A 15,493-nucleotide genomic window follows, 5' to 3' on the forward strand; every position below is an offset into this window, starting at 1 on the left:
TGTACCGCAAAAACAAAACAAAACAAAACACAAACTTCAAGGAACAGAAATAATGAGTGTGAGCAAGCATCAGCTTAATGGTCATCCAGGAAGAGTCAGTGTTCTCCTCCTCCTCTCTGAAGTACTTGTTTTGACCCAGAGCCAGCCCTGGTTTGGTTTTGTTTGTTCCTGAACATAAATTGACTGTAGAAAGAATGTATAGGCTGCAAAATTTTATTCCTGGTGCTGTATAAATAATTCAAGGAAGAAGCTTTCATTTTAAGAGCTCCAGCTGTATAAAAAGAGGAAAATCTGCTCTCCCAGTATCTCCTATCATTTCTTTAAGAGACCAGCTAGGAAATGACAGAACAGACTGTTTCTTTTCAAACACAGAAACCATGCCAACATTTTTTGTTTTGTTTTACATTTCACATAATTTGGTGGATGTTGGATTTTGAGTCTGTTTTTTTGGCTTTTCTTGGACTGCTGTGAAGCATTCAGGTGGTTTTGTATTTTTGCTACATCTTAACTTGCTTAACTGTTGTTTTGATGTGACTTCCCTTTAAGTACAAAAATAAAACATTTTTAAAAGGAGTGGTGGAGGTCAAAGAAACAATGATTGTATTATTTTTCATATTTGTATTATCTATATTTTACACACACAAAATCTACCTATTATGCTAAGCTTTTTCCTTGGGAAGGAATACATTTTCCATCACTTAAGCCATAAATGCATTTCCTCAAGCCCCAGAAGTCATTGGCTAAGGAAGAAAAGCTTTTCATATTTAAGTGGTCTCTCTTTGGACATAGCAGTAAAGTCTTGGTCTTGGAATCAGATTCTTTTTTAATCGACATAAACCTCCCACACTCATTAATAAACAAACAAAAATCCAGGTTCTTGTACTGAGGAACTGGATTTCATATTAAATGCTTTGGCTTTTTGTCTTTAATCTTTTTCTAGTCTTTGGGCTGAGAAATTCTTTCCTCATACAACATGAAAACAGCTATCGACAGTGTATAGCAGCATTCTTATTACAAGCCCAAACAGAAAACATCAAGGTATGTATTTCAATTTTGTAGGTTTTGATTCTTCAGACTTAAGGAAAAAAATCTCACCCCAAGCTCATTAAGGAACAGTGAATGGAAAGTTTTGTGTATTTTCCTCTCCTGCTTTGGGAAGGGGGGAGGTTGGAAGGAGGGGAAGGATATGAATATCTAGACCATACCAGGCTCAGAAACCTCAGAACTGACCATCTTCTTACATCCCTAGTGTTGACACAGCCTCCCTCATTTTTTCCTGTGGCAGAAGCTCAAGAGCTGCCTCTGACTTCTGGGAGGTCTGTAGGAAATGGGGGAAGAACTGCTTTGGATTGCATGCTTGATTTTTAAGATGCTCCAATCAATTTCCAAAGCCCCAGTATGCACACAGTATGATGCCAGCTTAAGTGAGGGGCTCCTGCAGAAATGAACTGTGTCAAGTCTTCTCTTCACCCTTTGAAACTATGCTACTGTTTTTACAGCTATGGAGCCGAAGAGCAGCTGCCTATCTGACTCTAGTTTCTTTATCTTAGAAGTCTCCATTTTTTTCTTTCCCCTGGTAGGCTTTCATCAGGGCAGCAATGTGGCCAGACAATTAATGGAAGACTACATTATTTTCAAGGAGTCAGTTTCCTCCCTCAGTCTGTTTTTCAGGTTATGCCACTGATTAAGAACTTCTGTTTCTACACAAAGTGGAAATTCAAGAAATTCAGCTTTCAAACTACTTATATTCCCAGTATTCATCTTTGTAATTAGTCGTCATTGACTATTATGGTTTCTTGATTACTCACAATTGTTTATCCAACTTGCATACCATATTCATCTAATCCATTTGCATTTTCATATGTGATTAGAGATATTTATGATATATTCGATTTAAGAAAGAAAATGGGAAACATAGGCAAGTGTTTTAAAGAGCACGTCAACAAATACAAAGGAAAACATTAATCCAAATATGTGGGAAATTTAACATTCTCTTCTCTCTATATATTTTTTCTTTCTTAACAGAAAACATGGATTGCACAATTAACAGCAGCAATCTCTTGCTTCACCAAGAGTCAGGAAACCAAGAAGATGTCCATATTCACTTTGCCTGCAAAATCCTCGGAAATTTAAGGACCCAAAACAAGTGGCACACCTTTTTACACATTGGGGATTAAGGTATTCTTTCATTCAAACTTGTAACACTTACCTAGTGATGAGCTAAAAGAAAATGTGTATTTTAAAGAAGTTCCAGAATTTAAGCTAGGAAATTCCTCAGCGTAGAGTAATAATGGCTGCAACAAATTTGAACCAGAAGGAATTTCTTGGTAAGTGTATACATGCTGATATCCAGACTACGTTATAATGCTTCAGTCAGGCTTGCAAGAGGGGTGAGGGAAGTATGATGCTATTATAATTCGTAAAAGGTGAATAATCAGGTAAATGCAGTATCATCAGGAGGAAAACAATGCCCACTGCTTGCATCTGATATGAATTCTAGCATCTTACTTTGTGTATATCTGTAATGAAACCAAGTTTCCTACATGACTTATAAATCAGCCTTACTGCTCTACAGCCCTACCTCATACAAAGCTTGATTGCTCTTTTAACATACTAAGCAATGAATAATAAGGTCTCCATCTTAGTAGCAGTTTTTAAATTCCTAGTCACCAACAGTTTATTTATCTCAGGTATACTTTATATAACTCTTAACATGGAAGGAGAAAATCCCAAAGACTAAATTCCATTGTTTTAAGAAAGAAAAAGCAAATATCTGTTCCAGTTTCACCAGTTAACAGTTTTACTTGGGAAATTTCATAGAAATAGTAGGATATCTTTCTCTAAATCTCACTTTTTGAAGAACAGTGGAATTTGTCATAAAACTTCTTTCTGGTTTTGAGTGTGTGTGTGTGTGTGTGTGAGAGAGAGAGAGAGAGAGAGAGAGTGAGAGCACAGTACAGTTACTTCGTCTTATTTGGCAGGACTTGAAACATCATTAGAATTTCTTAAGAAAGAGAGCTTGAACTATTATCATGGTGGAATATACTATTAACTGCATGTAAGGAACTAGTTCTTATAGTCAGATTATATCAAAAGGAAATCCACAGATTTCAATTTCAGACATGATACCTTTTGCAGCTTCCAAAATGGAAGTAGTAAATTTATCAACTTGGACTGCAAGACAAATTATACCTTAACTGATCTCCTTAAGCTGGAGAATGGGATAGAAAGGATGATGCTTGGGGAAGTCACATGCAGTTAATTCTTTGAGAAAAATGTGATTTCACCATATAAACCAGGCAGTATAGACAAGTGCGGCATAACAGTTATTTTCAAGGGCCAAGCACCATTAGAATGGAGGGTCACAGCCCATGTATAATAATGTCATATTTATTAGGAGTAAGTGAAAATGAAAGGAAAATCAGGAAGGCAGTAACTATGGTCAATGCCTAAGAATAAATGAGAAAAAAAGGCAAAGTACAGGAGAACAAATTTCAAGTGAGTTCTTAGAGATGAAAAATATGTATTTTTTTAGAAAAAAATTAACAATTGTCTTGCAAGGATTTCTAGATATCAGCCAACTTAGGAAAAGGGCAATGGACTAGGTGATCTCCCAAGATTCCTTTTAGTCTGAGTCCAGTAAACATATATTTGTTTATATGTATAAAACTATTTTCTCCCTTAAATCTCATTAAAGGGAGAAAAAGATTGACTAAATTAACATGTAAATTAGTTAAGATGTAAAACAGCTTTAAAATATTCAATATACAAAGAAATATTAGCACTTCTGTATTCACTGCAGCACTAGTCACAATAGCCAAGATATGGAAAAAACAATGTTCACCAACAGATGAGTGGATAAAGAAACTCTGGTACGTACATACAATGGAATTCTATTCAGCCTTGAAAAAGAAGGAACTTCTGCAATATGAAACAACATAGATGAACCTTGAGGACATTATGCTAAGGGAAATAAGTCAGTCACAGAAAGACAAATACTGCATGATTCCACTTATATGAGATTTCTAAAATACTCAAATTCATAGAATCAAAAAGAGTGGAATGGTAGTTGCCAGAGGCTGGGGGTAGGGGGAAATGGGGAGTTACTAATCAATGGGCATAAAGTTTCAGTTAAGCAAAATGAGTAAGCTCGGGAGATCTGCTGTACTGTACACTTTTACAAGAGTTGTCAAGAGGGTAGATCTCATGTTAACTGTTCTTACCACAATAAGATAAAACTTAATATACTATGTATTTAAAGTGAAATTCTATAAAGCTCACAAAAGAGCATATCTAATATATAATATATTAAGTGCTTGAGGATATATACATGTTATTGTCTTCAGAGGGAAACACAGAGTAAAATGAAAAATCACTTCTGGAACTTTGGTTCCCAGGGGAAAAAAAATCAGTAAAAAGCAATGGTACATTGAGCCTTTAAATGGTCACCTGGGTATTAAATGTACAATGAAAGAAGAGATTAATATTGTTTAATATTTTTTAGTTTTGCTAATTTTTCTCAATAATGAAATGAAAAGGGGCTGTCTCGAACAAAATAGCATTAGTAATTTCTCTTGAAATATGAACTTAATTACTATTCTTAGTTGAACATTAAAGCACACCCATTGTGAGGTTGGGCTTGACATATATATATACACTATTAATACTATCTATAAAATAGATACACTATTAATACTATCTATAAAATAGATAACTAACTGAGAACCTACTGTATAGCACAGGGAACTCTATTCAGTGCTCTGTGGTGACCTAAATGGGAAGAAAATCCCAAAAGGGGATATATGTATACGTATAGCTGATTCACTTTGCTGTACACTAGAAACTAACACAACATTGTAAAGCAACTATACCCCAATAAAAATTAATTTAAAATAATAAAGCACACCCATTGTCTATATCCAAGTGCAAAGTTCTAAATCTGTAAATAAATTAATGTAAAATGGCTAATCTTTTAAATAGACAAAATAATTTAGTCACAGAATATACTAGAAATTATTTTTAATATCTTTAGCATATTTTTTAAAAAAGCAACAGTTCAATAAAGGATTCTTCCATTGTTCTTTATACAGATTCAAATGTTATATAATTTATCAGTTACATTTATAATCAATAACCTTCCACTCACTGAGTTTAGAAACCACAGTATTTACTGAGCTAAACTCTCTCACACATAAGGCACAACTACATGATCACAAGTAAACAATACAATGAATCCAAAAACTAAACAAAATATTCATGCAAAAGTATCTACAGAAGTTATGAATATATGATCCAGTTCAAGAAGTACAGAATGTCATATACATAACTGCATCATGTTACAGTAAATTCACTATTTCTACAGGGAGAGGACCTAGCTATTTCCAATTCTGCTTTATACAATTTTACATAAATTTAGTAAGTTTATGCACAGTATTCACATTTGCAATAACTGATCATTAAAATTCAGGCAAAGGGCAATTAAGACAATAATGTGTGGTACATTATATAATTACAGAATACCATTCATCAAGCTCTTGTCTAGGAATACTAAATTGATGGCACGTTTAAATTTTATGGATCAAATCATCCATGGTTTCATAGCCAAAGTGCATTTAAAAAAAACTGCTATAGTCAAATAGGTCATGAATATCAAAATATATGATCATAATTTGCTTTCCACTTAAAAGCTAAACATCTTTATGCAAATGCAAGGTTAAAAAAAAGTGGCTTTAAAGTTCCCAAAACTATAAAATAATAAAGCCTCTTCAAGAGAGATGGGGAACTAACAAATTTGGCAGTTACTATGCAACACTACTGTGAAGAAACTATTAAACTAGCTAATTCCACATTAAGAGGTAGTTGAACAAAATTACACACTGCATTGAGGTGGTTGTGTTTGTTTCCCTCTTTTCTTCAAAATAAACAAATCCTATACCAGCAGCTTTGTCTTCTTTCTACTAAAAATTCTGTAGGTGTAGGTGTAGTTTAGTGTACATTAACCCAGCAAGACTTGATTTTAACTCACGTTTCTGTGCTTGGGTTTAGAATTTACTAACAGGTGATGCCAATAGGCTTTGCATTAGAGCTGAGAGCTGGGACTCCATACGTGCCAGCTCTAAATCACTGACAAATAGTACCAGCAGACATCTAAAATGTCGAACCAGTAAGCACTCAGAAGATGACTTTTTAATTAAAAGAAACAGAAAACCGTTTAATTTTTGTTTCCAAAACACCTTATTGGTGAGATTAATAGCAAAATATTGTTTCATTTCTAAATATAATAGCCTAATTATTTGGGGCCTAGGAAGTGAGATTAGCTAGATGAAAAGTAGAAAATCACTCAAATACATATAGTTATATTTGTTGTCCCCACAATTTTTTATGAATATGTGGGTGGGGGGACAAGACAGGGATAGGCCTTCAGTGCACCCAACTGGGAGATGAGTGAACAAATATTCTAAGCCAGAAGAATTCCTGTAAAGTTTCATATCATAAAAAAGTAATAACAATGGTGCTGTGAATGTTTCCAACATGCTTATTAATTTACTTATAAGTGTAGAATTAAGACTATTTGAAAGAATTTATATGAAAATGCATAAGTAATTTTAGCTCAATTTTTATTATCCAACTTATTTTTAATAAAGATCCACTGTATTTCTTCGTTCTATACGCTCAAGGACATATGTTTATCCGAGTCCAGGGACTCAATCAGGGTCCTTAGTAGCTACTGACAACAGAGTTTACTTAAATGGGTTTTTTAAATAATTAAATGAATAATCTCTTTGTTTGTACACATTATAGGAAGAGCATAAACATAATTTCAGCATGATATTTGAAAGCAAGTGTACATTATAAACTATGTATTGTAAATGAAATATTAGCTCCCATCCTTCCCTATTACCAAATGATTGCACTGAATGAATATATAGCTTTACTTTCTTCTTAGAGTAATAAACCAATATTAATGAGTTCTCTCTTCAGATGTTCTCCAATTTTCCAAATTAATAAGACTGATAAAGTTCAATTCCATTTTCAGCATCCAAATAAGCTAATTTTTAATTACCCTCAATTTGCCAGTCTGTTTCAGTTCTAGTTATAATTTGGGGATTCCTAAATACATCTGTTTTTGGCGATACTCTATTATCCAACTGTTATTTCAAGGTAATTTCATAGCATTATTTTTGCAGAGTAAACAGATACCTAGCTGATATGGAACCCCAAATTCAGAACCTTTTAAAATTTAAGTCAAATTTAAAACTTTAAAAAGTTCTTCCCTATTAGGTAAGAAGAGAATATAAAGCAGAAAATATAAAGCAGAATATTTAATGTCTCCTTACCATTTTGTATTTGTTTTCACAGATAAGACTATAGCAATATCAGTTACTAGCTTTAAGATGCAAAATCTATAAAACAATTACAGTGACGCTGAGCTATGCTTGAGAAGGTTAAACCAAATTACCTTGAAAAAGGCAGATCCATTAAAAAAGCAAATTCAGATTCTTGAGGATGCTGGAGAGACAAAATGAGGATATAAAATGAAGGCTAATCTCAGAAGACTTCCCACTTAAACAGAGAATACGACCATTATACAACTTCTTTTATTCACCTTCCAACTGGGGATGAGGGTGGGAAGTTTTGTAGGATTCTTAAGACTACGTGGGAGTTTAAAAATGAGATAGAAAAAGACAAAAAGAAAAATTAACCCTAATCTTTAAAATACAACCCAAGGATAACCATAAAATAAGCAAATTAATTTTCCAGAGGTTTTCATAAAATCCACCCAAGAGAATTTAATCAATATTGTTAAAATAAAAACCATGTTTGAATTCATAATTAATATTTAAATATAATCTGTATTTGGAACACTTGAGTAGTAAATTTGTAACATAACAATGCAACTGAGCTATGGACCTGTGTATAAGGGAAAAAAAGCTTTATAGTTCTATGCATTTCACAATGAGAATATTTAATATAATTAATGTGTTATTGTGCAACATATCTGATATGGTAACATCACCCATGTACATTTCTTGATACTAAATGTGGGAGAAAGAAGTAAGCTATGGAAGAGCATTCATGTCACTTCTGAACAATGAAATTATATTTAAAAAAATACATTGCTATTTTCCGTCCAAAATTTATTTCCATCCAAAATTTATTTACATTTCATTGGCTACTTCTAAACTTGGCATGAAAGCTATTCCGGAGTAAATGGAAAAAAGTAATGAAAGATGGGCTCGAGTCTCACAAAAATAGAAGAGTTTTACTTGATAACATTCCAAAATATATGAATTCTAATTTGGTTTAGTATTGCAACCACTGTCCAAACCGAATAGTAGTAGTCCAAGATATCTATTAAGTGTATTATTAAAAATCTAATGTTAGTGTAACATTACTCTGAAGTTGCGATAACCCATTATCCTTGCAAGTCATTGAAACATGCATCACAGACACGAACAGGCTTCTTGGAAGAAGGAGTTAAGGCATTTTTGGCTGAACACTCAGCACAGAAGATATTTCCACATTGTCTGCAGTGATGCTGTAAATGACAAAAATTAAACATTTTTAAGCATAAAAACTATACCAAAAGTATTATGAGACTACAAGAATACAGCAAACTTCACTGTGAAGGTATACTAACTTTCAAGTGATTAGTATTTAATAATATAAAATCTCAGTATGTCGATTTAATCCCTTAGTTAATTTGAATGCTTCCTATTTAATTAGATACTGTACTAAACATTTAATATGGAATTTATCTTGGAATTCTCAGAAGAACCTTAGGAGGCATTTTAATGCCTTAATAAAGTGCTTAATAAAGCACTTCTATCAGGTGAAAAATTATTCCTATTTACAAAATGTTTCAGGCATAATTTCTTCAATAGGAATATAAACTTGAAACATCACATAATGGCATTATTTAAAATGATTTTTTTTTTTTTTTTTTTTTGCAGTATGTGGGCCTCTCACTGTTGTGGCCTCTCCCATTGCGGAGCACAGGCTCCAGATGCGCAGGCTCAGCGGCCATGGCTCATGGGCCCAGCCGCTCCACGGCATGTGGGATCGTCCCGGACCGGGGCATGAACCCGTGTCCCCTGCATTGGCAGGCGGACTCTCAACCACTGTGCCACCAGGGAAGACCTAAAGTCATTTTTTTATCTCTGCTTTTTTTCCTTTAAGAGAACCCTATGATGACTAAAACATGAGTTTAATACTGATGCACTGGTTCAGAAAATGATTATCCAAGAGAGTAACTCAGTAGGAAGGTAATAACTGAATTTAAAACTAAAATTGAGACACATACACTAACCAGAAACAAGATTTCATGAAACTTAATTCTATGTAGTTGTAAATTAAAGTTAATAAATGGCAAAACTTTTAAAATCTGTCAAATGCAGGACAATTTCGATGGTTAAAACATTGTCACTGAGAAATAAAATCAAGAACCATAGCAATGTAACAAAACCATTTACCCGTCTCACGGTTACTGAAAAGCCTTTCCCACAGGCCATACAGTTTTGTACTTCATTGTCTTCAGCCCACTTTCTATTCAACGCTTGTGTATGTTTGATCTATTCAAAAAAAAAAATACATTATAATGTTCAGTGCTGTAAAGAATGATTGATAATTTCTAAGTTGGTGGCCAAGTTTTAAAATGGATAAAATTTTAAAAATCAGAAATACTTTGGTCAACTTCCATTATCAAAAGTTGTTACATAATTAAGTCTGAATGACAATAAATAAATACATAAATAGATAAATAAATAAATAAAGCAAAGCAAAGCAAGTTTTATACCTCAAAGGCATTGGTAATTTCTAACCTTTGGTGATTTCCCATTCATTCTAACCCTAAGGATCAATCCTTCCTTGGAACTCTGAGCATATGCTCAGATCACTTCTTTATCACATAGTAACTCATTCATTCCTTTGTGCTCGTCCCAATAATGACAATTCATGAATGATGTGGCTCTCTAATCATTGGGGTCTCAGATAAGTTCTTTAAATCTTATATTTAATTACCTGTAACACCTGCAATACTGCTACACAGGCAGTAGCCATTCAAAAGTATTATTAAATATGAGATTTTTTTTAAATGCTGAAAATATGCTTTTCACTAAGAGGTAAATTCTAGACTAAAAAACTGCCTCATACACCAGGTGACTCACTTGAAGGGACTGATTCTCTCTGCCCAGTTCCTGCACTGCTGCAGTTGTATTATCCAGCTTTCTTTGCAATTCTAGTACTTTGGTTTGAAGCTTTTCTATTTCACCTTCTCCTTTAAGACACCTGAAATAGATTGCAAAAACAATTCATTTTTAAAAAATCATTAAAGACCCTCTCTGAACACAGATAATGAACTACTTTAGTAACTTTAAACATAATACATTAATTTCAACTCTGTTGTAAGGGTTAATTTTTAAATGGCTACTTAAATACCTGCAGGAGCACTTTTCTCAAGACTTCTATTTTTTTAAATGTGGAATACAACAACCTTTTTATCACTTAGCATGGAAATAAACTAATTTTACTAGACATCAACCACCTTTCTAGTAGTGCCCTCCTTTCATCTTGATTATTTTGAACCGTTGCTTCCAATACCGCAATTTCACCCCGTAAGTCGTCCGTCTGTTTCTCAAGCTCACTGACTCTCCGTTGACTGGACTGCCACTCCTTCTTTATGGTGCCCAAGTTTTCATTTAATGCTGTAATCTGCATGGTAAGTTTAGTCTCATTTTCTTCATGCTGCTTCATTCCTACTTCTTTTCCTTTTATTTCGGAAAGCTGAGAAAAGGAAAAACAGTGGGTAAAAAACCTATTACAAAAGTAGTGCAAAATTTAAGTTAGTTGTTGAACTTTAAATATTGGCAACATAAATAATATTACTTCTTCAGGGAAGAAGGCACTGATAAAACTGATTCCACAAACATCTGTGTAATTTGAACTGACAGTGGTCATAACACTGAAATGGTGGTCAGCAAGCCTCTTATAAGATCAAACTAAAGTAAAGCAATTTGAGATATTCCTTTTTTCCACTAGAACAGGGGAAAAACACATAGTTAGGGATAGCAAGGTGCCCTGGAGATAGAGCTAGCATTTTCTTATGTCTCAAATTCCAAATGCATCCTTTTGTCTCTATCAACCTGCCAAAAAAACAGTACTTCAAATCACTGTGTGAACTTGAAATTGCAGTTCTTCAACGAAAACATTCAGCAGTCAATTTATCTGGGGCTATCTGGACTTAATTCAACAGAGGAAAGCCAGATGCTTCCCATTTGGCATGCACAAGTTAGGGAAGGAAAAGTAGACTTTGGTCATTGTAATTCCAAACTGAAGTTTCCATTCGTTCCCCCTTATCAACATTCAGTTTGAACAAACAAATGAGTTTAACATGATTAGCATTCATGCCATTTACCTCAATCTACATAGTTATAGGTTTGTTTGTTTTTCTGGCACTAAAAGTGCCCCCCCATCATGTTTTATTGAATTTTCACTTATATAAACCAAAATATAATCACAGAATAAAATATTTCCAATCACATGTCAGCTATTTAGACAAATCAGATCTCTTGTCTTAAATCAAAAATTAAATGTTAGGTGAGCATTTGAATCATAATTTTTAAGTAGAAAAATCCTCTCTAACTGGATTAATTTACAAAATCAATTAAAAAACACACCTCCCACCACTAACTTACCAGTTTAGCTTCCTTCTCCATAAATTCTTTCTTCAGCTCATCTTCTTCCTTTTTCATCTGCTCTTTTAGCATTTGCTGGGCTTTCTTCTCCTGTTCAAGGGTTGCCTTTAGGGAATCTACTTTCCCTTGAAGCTCTAATTTCTGCTGAATCAAAAGCTGTTTGGCATCCTTGAGATTTGTTACCTCCTATGAGAAAGGCCAAAATAAGTCATCCTTTATGGTAAAAAAAAAAAAAATGTAGCTGAAATTTATGCAACTTATTACAATATAAACAAAGAGTTTTAGCCTCTTACAAGAGTCTTAAAGTTCAGTATTTCAAACAGTTGATTAAAAAGGTGAAATATTATGTACTTCCTGCTCAACAATCATTTAAATTCAAGTGATGCTTTGCATGCATATGTTTTGATTAAATTATGTGAGAATTTTCTACCCCTTATTTTCCCTTTCTTCATTTAGGAGGCATTTATTGGTTCAACATTTAGGCATCGCACACTGTGTCAGGTTCTAGGGATATATATATAAAGATGAATTATATACAGTCCCTGCTTTAAGGAAGTCACAGTCTGGAAGAACATAATGACATAAAGAGGTAAGTAATTATAAAGCAAAATGGCAAGTATACTGATAGACATAAGAGGTATTATGAGAGCACTCAAGGGAAAATCCAACCTTTCTCTAAGAAAATGACATTTTACAAACACTTTACAAAGCAAATTATAAGCAGTTAATTTTTTCAGGTGGCATGCCAGTCATGCTAATGATAGGAAAAATGTTCTAAACAACAGATTATTAAAGGATTTTAGGAAGAAAAACGATTAAAAAAACAATCCCTTAAAATCTTAATTCTAAACTCTTACATATTTTGAAGTTTACTATCTGTAAGCATAATGGATAGCTCTGTCGATTATCACCTCAATAAAATCTAAACTTTTAGGGTTACTCTGCTTTATTAAGTAATTTGAAAACAAAGGTAACATAGTTTCAATGTGTATAGATATTATGCAACACGAGCACTGTGAGAGCGAGAGTATTTGTCAAAAAACAGCAAAACAATGTGCCTGGCACATAGTATGTCCTAAAATAAATAAATTAAATAAATAAATATGTATACACAAATATTTTTAACAACACTAATACAATACAAAAGGAAAAACAATGATTATCTTCACATACCTTTATGCTTTCTTGCTTGTGAGACTTGAGTTCTTCACTCAATTTAGCAATTTCTTTTTCTTGTCTACACTTAATTTCCTCTATCTCTGCCAATTTACATTTTTCATTTACTAGTTCTTTTTCTTTCAGTGACTATAGAAAAGATTTATTAAAGTTTTAAATTAAAAGTAATATAACAAAAATGACTGCTACTATTTATGACTCTCTCTGCCCCTTCCACCTTAGTTAACTTGAGCAAATTATTTACCTTCTCTTGCCTCTGTGTCCTTATTTATACAATACGAACAATAAGATCGTTATAAGGATTAAATAGTTACAGTAACTATTAAAATTAATAGTGCCTGGCTAAAGTTTAGCTAAAACTACCATCTTATGCTTATTATCATCATCACTATCTTTATATAGGGCGCCTAGGGAGGAGGAGTGTACATTATCTAATCTCTATGCCAGGTAGCTCTTTTTAATCATTTTATAGGTAAAGGAGCAAAGACTTAGAGCAGTTAAATAAGCTATTAAAAGTAGAACCATATAACTAAAACAAGATCTGCCTGATCTAAAACCCTTGTAATTAAAGGCCTCTAAACTATAGTTCTGTCAGAATTTTCTAACCTTGAGGCACAAATCATAAATTTCATGCCAGCCTCACCAGCGCCATCACTACAAAAACATCCACCAATTTTTAAAAATAATTCAGAGGTAATTCCCTGGCGGTCCAGTGGTTAGAACTCCGCACTCTCACTGACAAGGGCCTGGGTTTGATCCTTGGTCAGAGCAGTAAGATCCCACAAGCCACACAGTGCAGCAAAAAATAAAAAAACACATAATTCAGGAACTGCACAAATAAAATACACCAAGAACTTCAGGAACTGAACACTTCAGAATAATATCAGCTGATGGAAATATAAAATTTCAATTATGAAACCAAAAAATGTTTCCTAGAATTTGAATTTCTCATATAAAATTTTAACTGATCTTTAAACATACTAGTCATAACACAATGCTTTCAACTTTATAACTTAGCATCATTTATATAAAATACACCCCTACTTACCTTTAGAAAAAGCTGGTTCTTAATTTTAAATACTAAGATTCTAGATTTAGTCAGAAAATAAAATACCTTTTCTTTCTGTATATCCTGTAGTGCTTTACTCTGCTCCTTCAATTGCTGTTCTTTCTTTGCTAAATCTTGCTCCAAAGTAGCCTTGGTGGTCTTCAGTTCTTGAATCAATTTATTTTGGTTTCCAATTTGATTTCTATTTGAAATCAAGTCCTCCTGTGCTAGAGAAAGCTTCTCTTCTATAGACTTATAAAAACAATTTCCCCAAATTATTATGTCATTTTTTGGCAAATTTCAACAGAAACATAATAGTTAACAGTTATACGTACGTTATGCATAGCATAGTGGAAAGTAATATACTTTAAAAAGATAGTAAATGGGCAGAAGACCTAAAGAGACATTTCTCCAAAGATATACAGATTGCCAATTAAACACATGAAAGGATGCTCAACACCACTAATCATTAGAGAAATGCAAATCAAAACCACAATGAGGTATCACCTCACACCAGTCAGAATGGCCATCATCATAAAATCTACAAACAATAAATGCTGGAGAGGGTGTGGAGAAAAGGGAACCCCCTTGCACTGTTGGTGGGAATGTAAATTGATACAGCCACTATGGAGAACAGTATGGAGGTTCCTTAAAAAACTAAAAATAGAACTACCATATGACCCAGCAATCCCACTACTGGGCATATACCCTGAGAAAACCATAATTCAAAAAGAGACATGTACCACAATGTTCATTGCAAGACTGTTTAGAATAGCCAGAACATGGAAGCAACCTAAGTGTCCATCGACAGATGAATGGATAAAGAAGATGTGGCACATATATACAATGGAATATTACTCAGCCATAAAAAGAAACAAAATTGAGTTATTTGTAGTGAGGCGGATGGACCTAGAGTCTGTCATACAAAGTGAAGTCAAAAAGAGAATAAATACCATATGCTAACACATATATATGGCATCTAAAAAAATAGTTCTGATGAACCTAGGGGCAGAACAGGAATAAAGACTCAGATGTAGAAAACGGACTTGAGGACACGGGGAGGGGGAAGGGTAAGCTGGGACGAAGTGAGAGAGTGGCAGTGACATATATACACCTACCAAATGTAAAACAGATAGCTAGTGGGAAGCAGCCACATAGCACAGGGAGATCAGGTCGGTGCTTTGTGACCACCTAGAGGGGTGGGATAGGGAGGGTGGGAGGGAGACGCAAGAGGGAGGAGATATGGGGATGTATGTATATGTGTAGCTGATTCACTTTGTTATACAGCAGAAACTAACACAACATTGTAAAGCAATTATACTCCAATAAAGATGTTAAAAAAGTTAAATTTAAAAAAAAAGATAGTATGTTATGCCCTTCAGTAAGATGATGTAAAAGAGAAAGAATGCTAGATAACTAACTCTCTTGCCTATGCAAAATACTTGTAGTATTTTCCATAGGCAAGTATAAAATATTTAATAAAACTGAAGGGGCTTCCCTGGTGGTGCAGTGGTTGAGAGTCTGCCTGCCGATGCAGGGGACACGGGTTCGTGCCCCGGTCCGGGAAGATCCCACA

At 33.9% G+C, this 15,493-nt stretch overlaps 2 protein-coding genes across 13 annotated transcripts in view; one reads left to right on the forward strand and one right to left on the reverse strand.

Annotated features, from left to right (window-relative positions):
- Positions 1 to 7,421, forward strand: part of PLEKHG7 (pleckstrin homology and RhoGEF domain containing G7) — an 86,090-nt gene extending 78,669 nt beyond the window's left edge. The window contains 2 exon segments of the mRNA XM_089921120.1: positions 941 to 1,038; positions 2,026 to 7,421. Coding sequence (XP_089777246.1) covers positions 941 to 1,038; positions 2,026 to 2,133 — 206 coding nt within the window. The 3' untranslated portion in view covers positions 2,134 to 7,421.
- The window catches only part of EEA1 (early endosome antigen 1), a 146,049-nt gene that overhangs the window by 1,166 nt on the left and 129,390 nt on the right, over positions 1 to 15,493 (reverse strand). For 3 of the 12 annotated variants that reach the window (XM_089921119.1, XM_022552397.3, XM_022552395.2), the window contains 7 exons: positions 13,984 to 14,169; positions 12,867 to 12,998; positions 11,694 to 11,879; positions 10,544 to 10,782; positions 10,167 to 10,287; positions 9,474 to 9,572; positions 5,003 to 8,539 (listed from right to left, as the gene is read on the reverse strand). In XM_089921119.1, the coding sequence (XP_089777245.1) occupies positions 8,417 to 8,539; positions 9,474 to 9,572; positions 10,167 to 10,287; positions 10,544 to 10,782; positions 11,694 to 11,879; positions 12,867 to 12,998; positions 13,984 to 14,169 (1,086 nt within the window). In that variant the 3' untranslated portion in view covers positions 5,003 to 8,416. Of the gene's footprint in view, positions 1 to 3; positions 3,922 to 5,002; positions 8,540 to 9,473; positions 9,573 to 10,166; positions 10,288 to 10,543; positions 10,783 to 11,693; positions 11,880 to 12,866; positions 12,999 to 13,983; positions 14,170 to 15,493 lie in introns of those variants that run through there. The other 9 variants (XR_016395008.1, XR_016395009.1, XR_016395010.1 and 6 more) reach the window with 9 other exon arrangements.

The sequence above is a fragment of the Delphinapterus leucas genome, chromosome 11, assembly GCF_059928025.1.
Source record: "Delphinapterus leucas isolate spDelLeu-1000000601 "Yukka" chromosome 11, BTC_Dleu_Yukka2, whole genome shotgun sequence".
Classification (NCBI taxonomy): domain Eukaryota; kingdom Metazoa; phylum Chordata; class Mammalia; order Artiodactyla; family Monodontidae; genus Delphinapterus; species Delphinapterus leucas.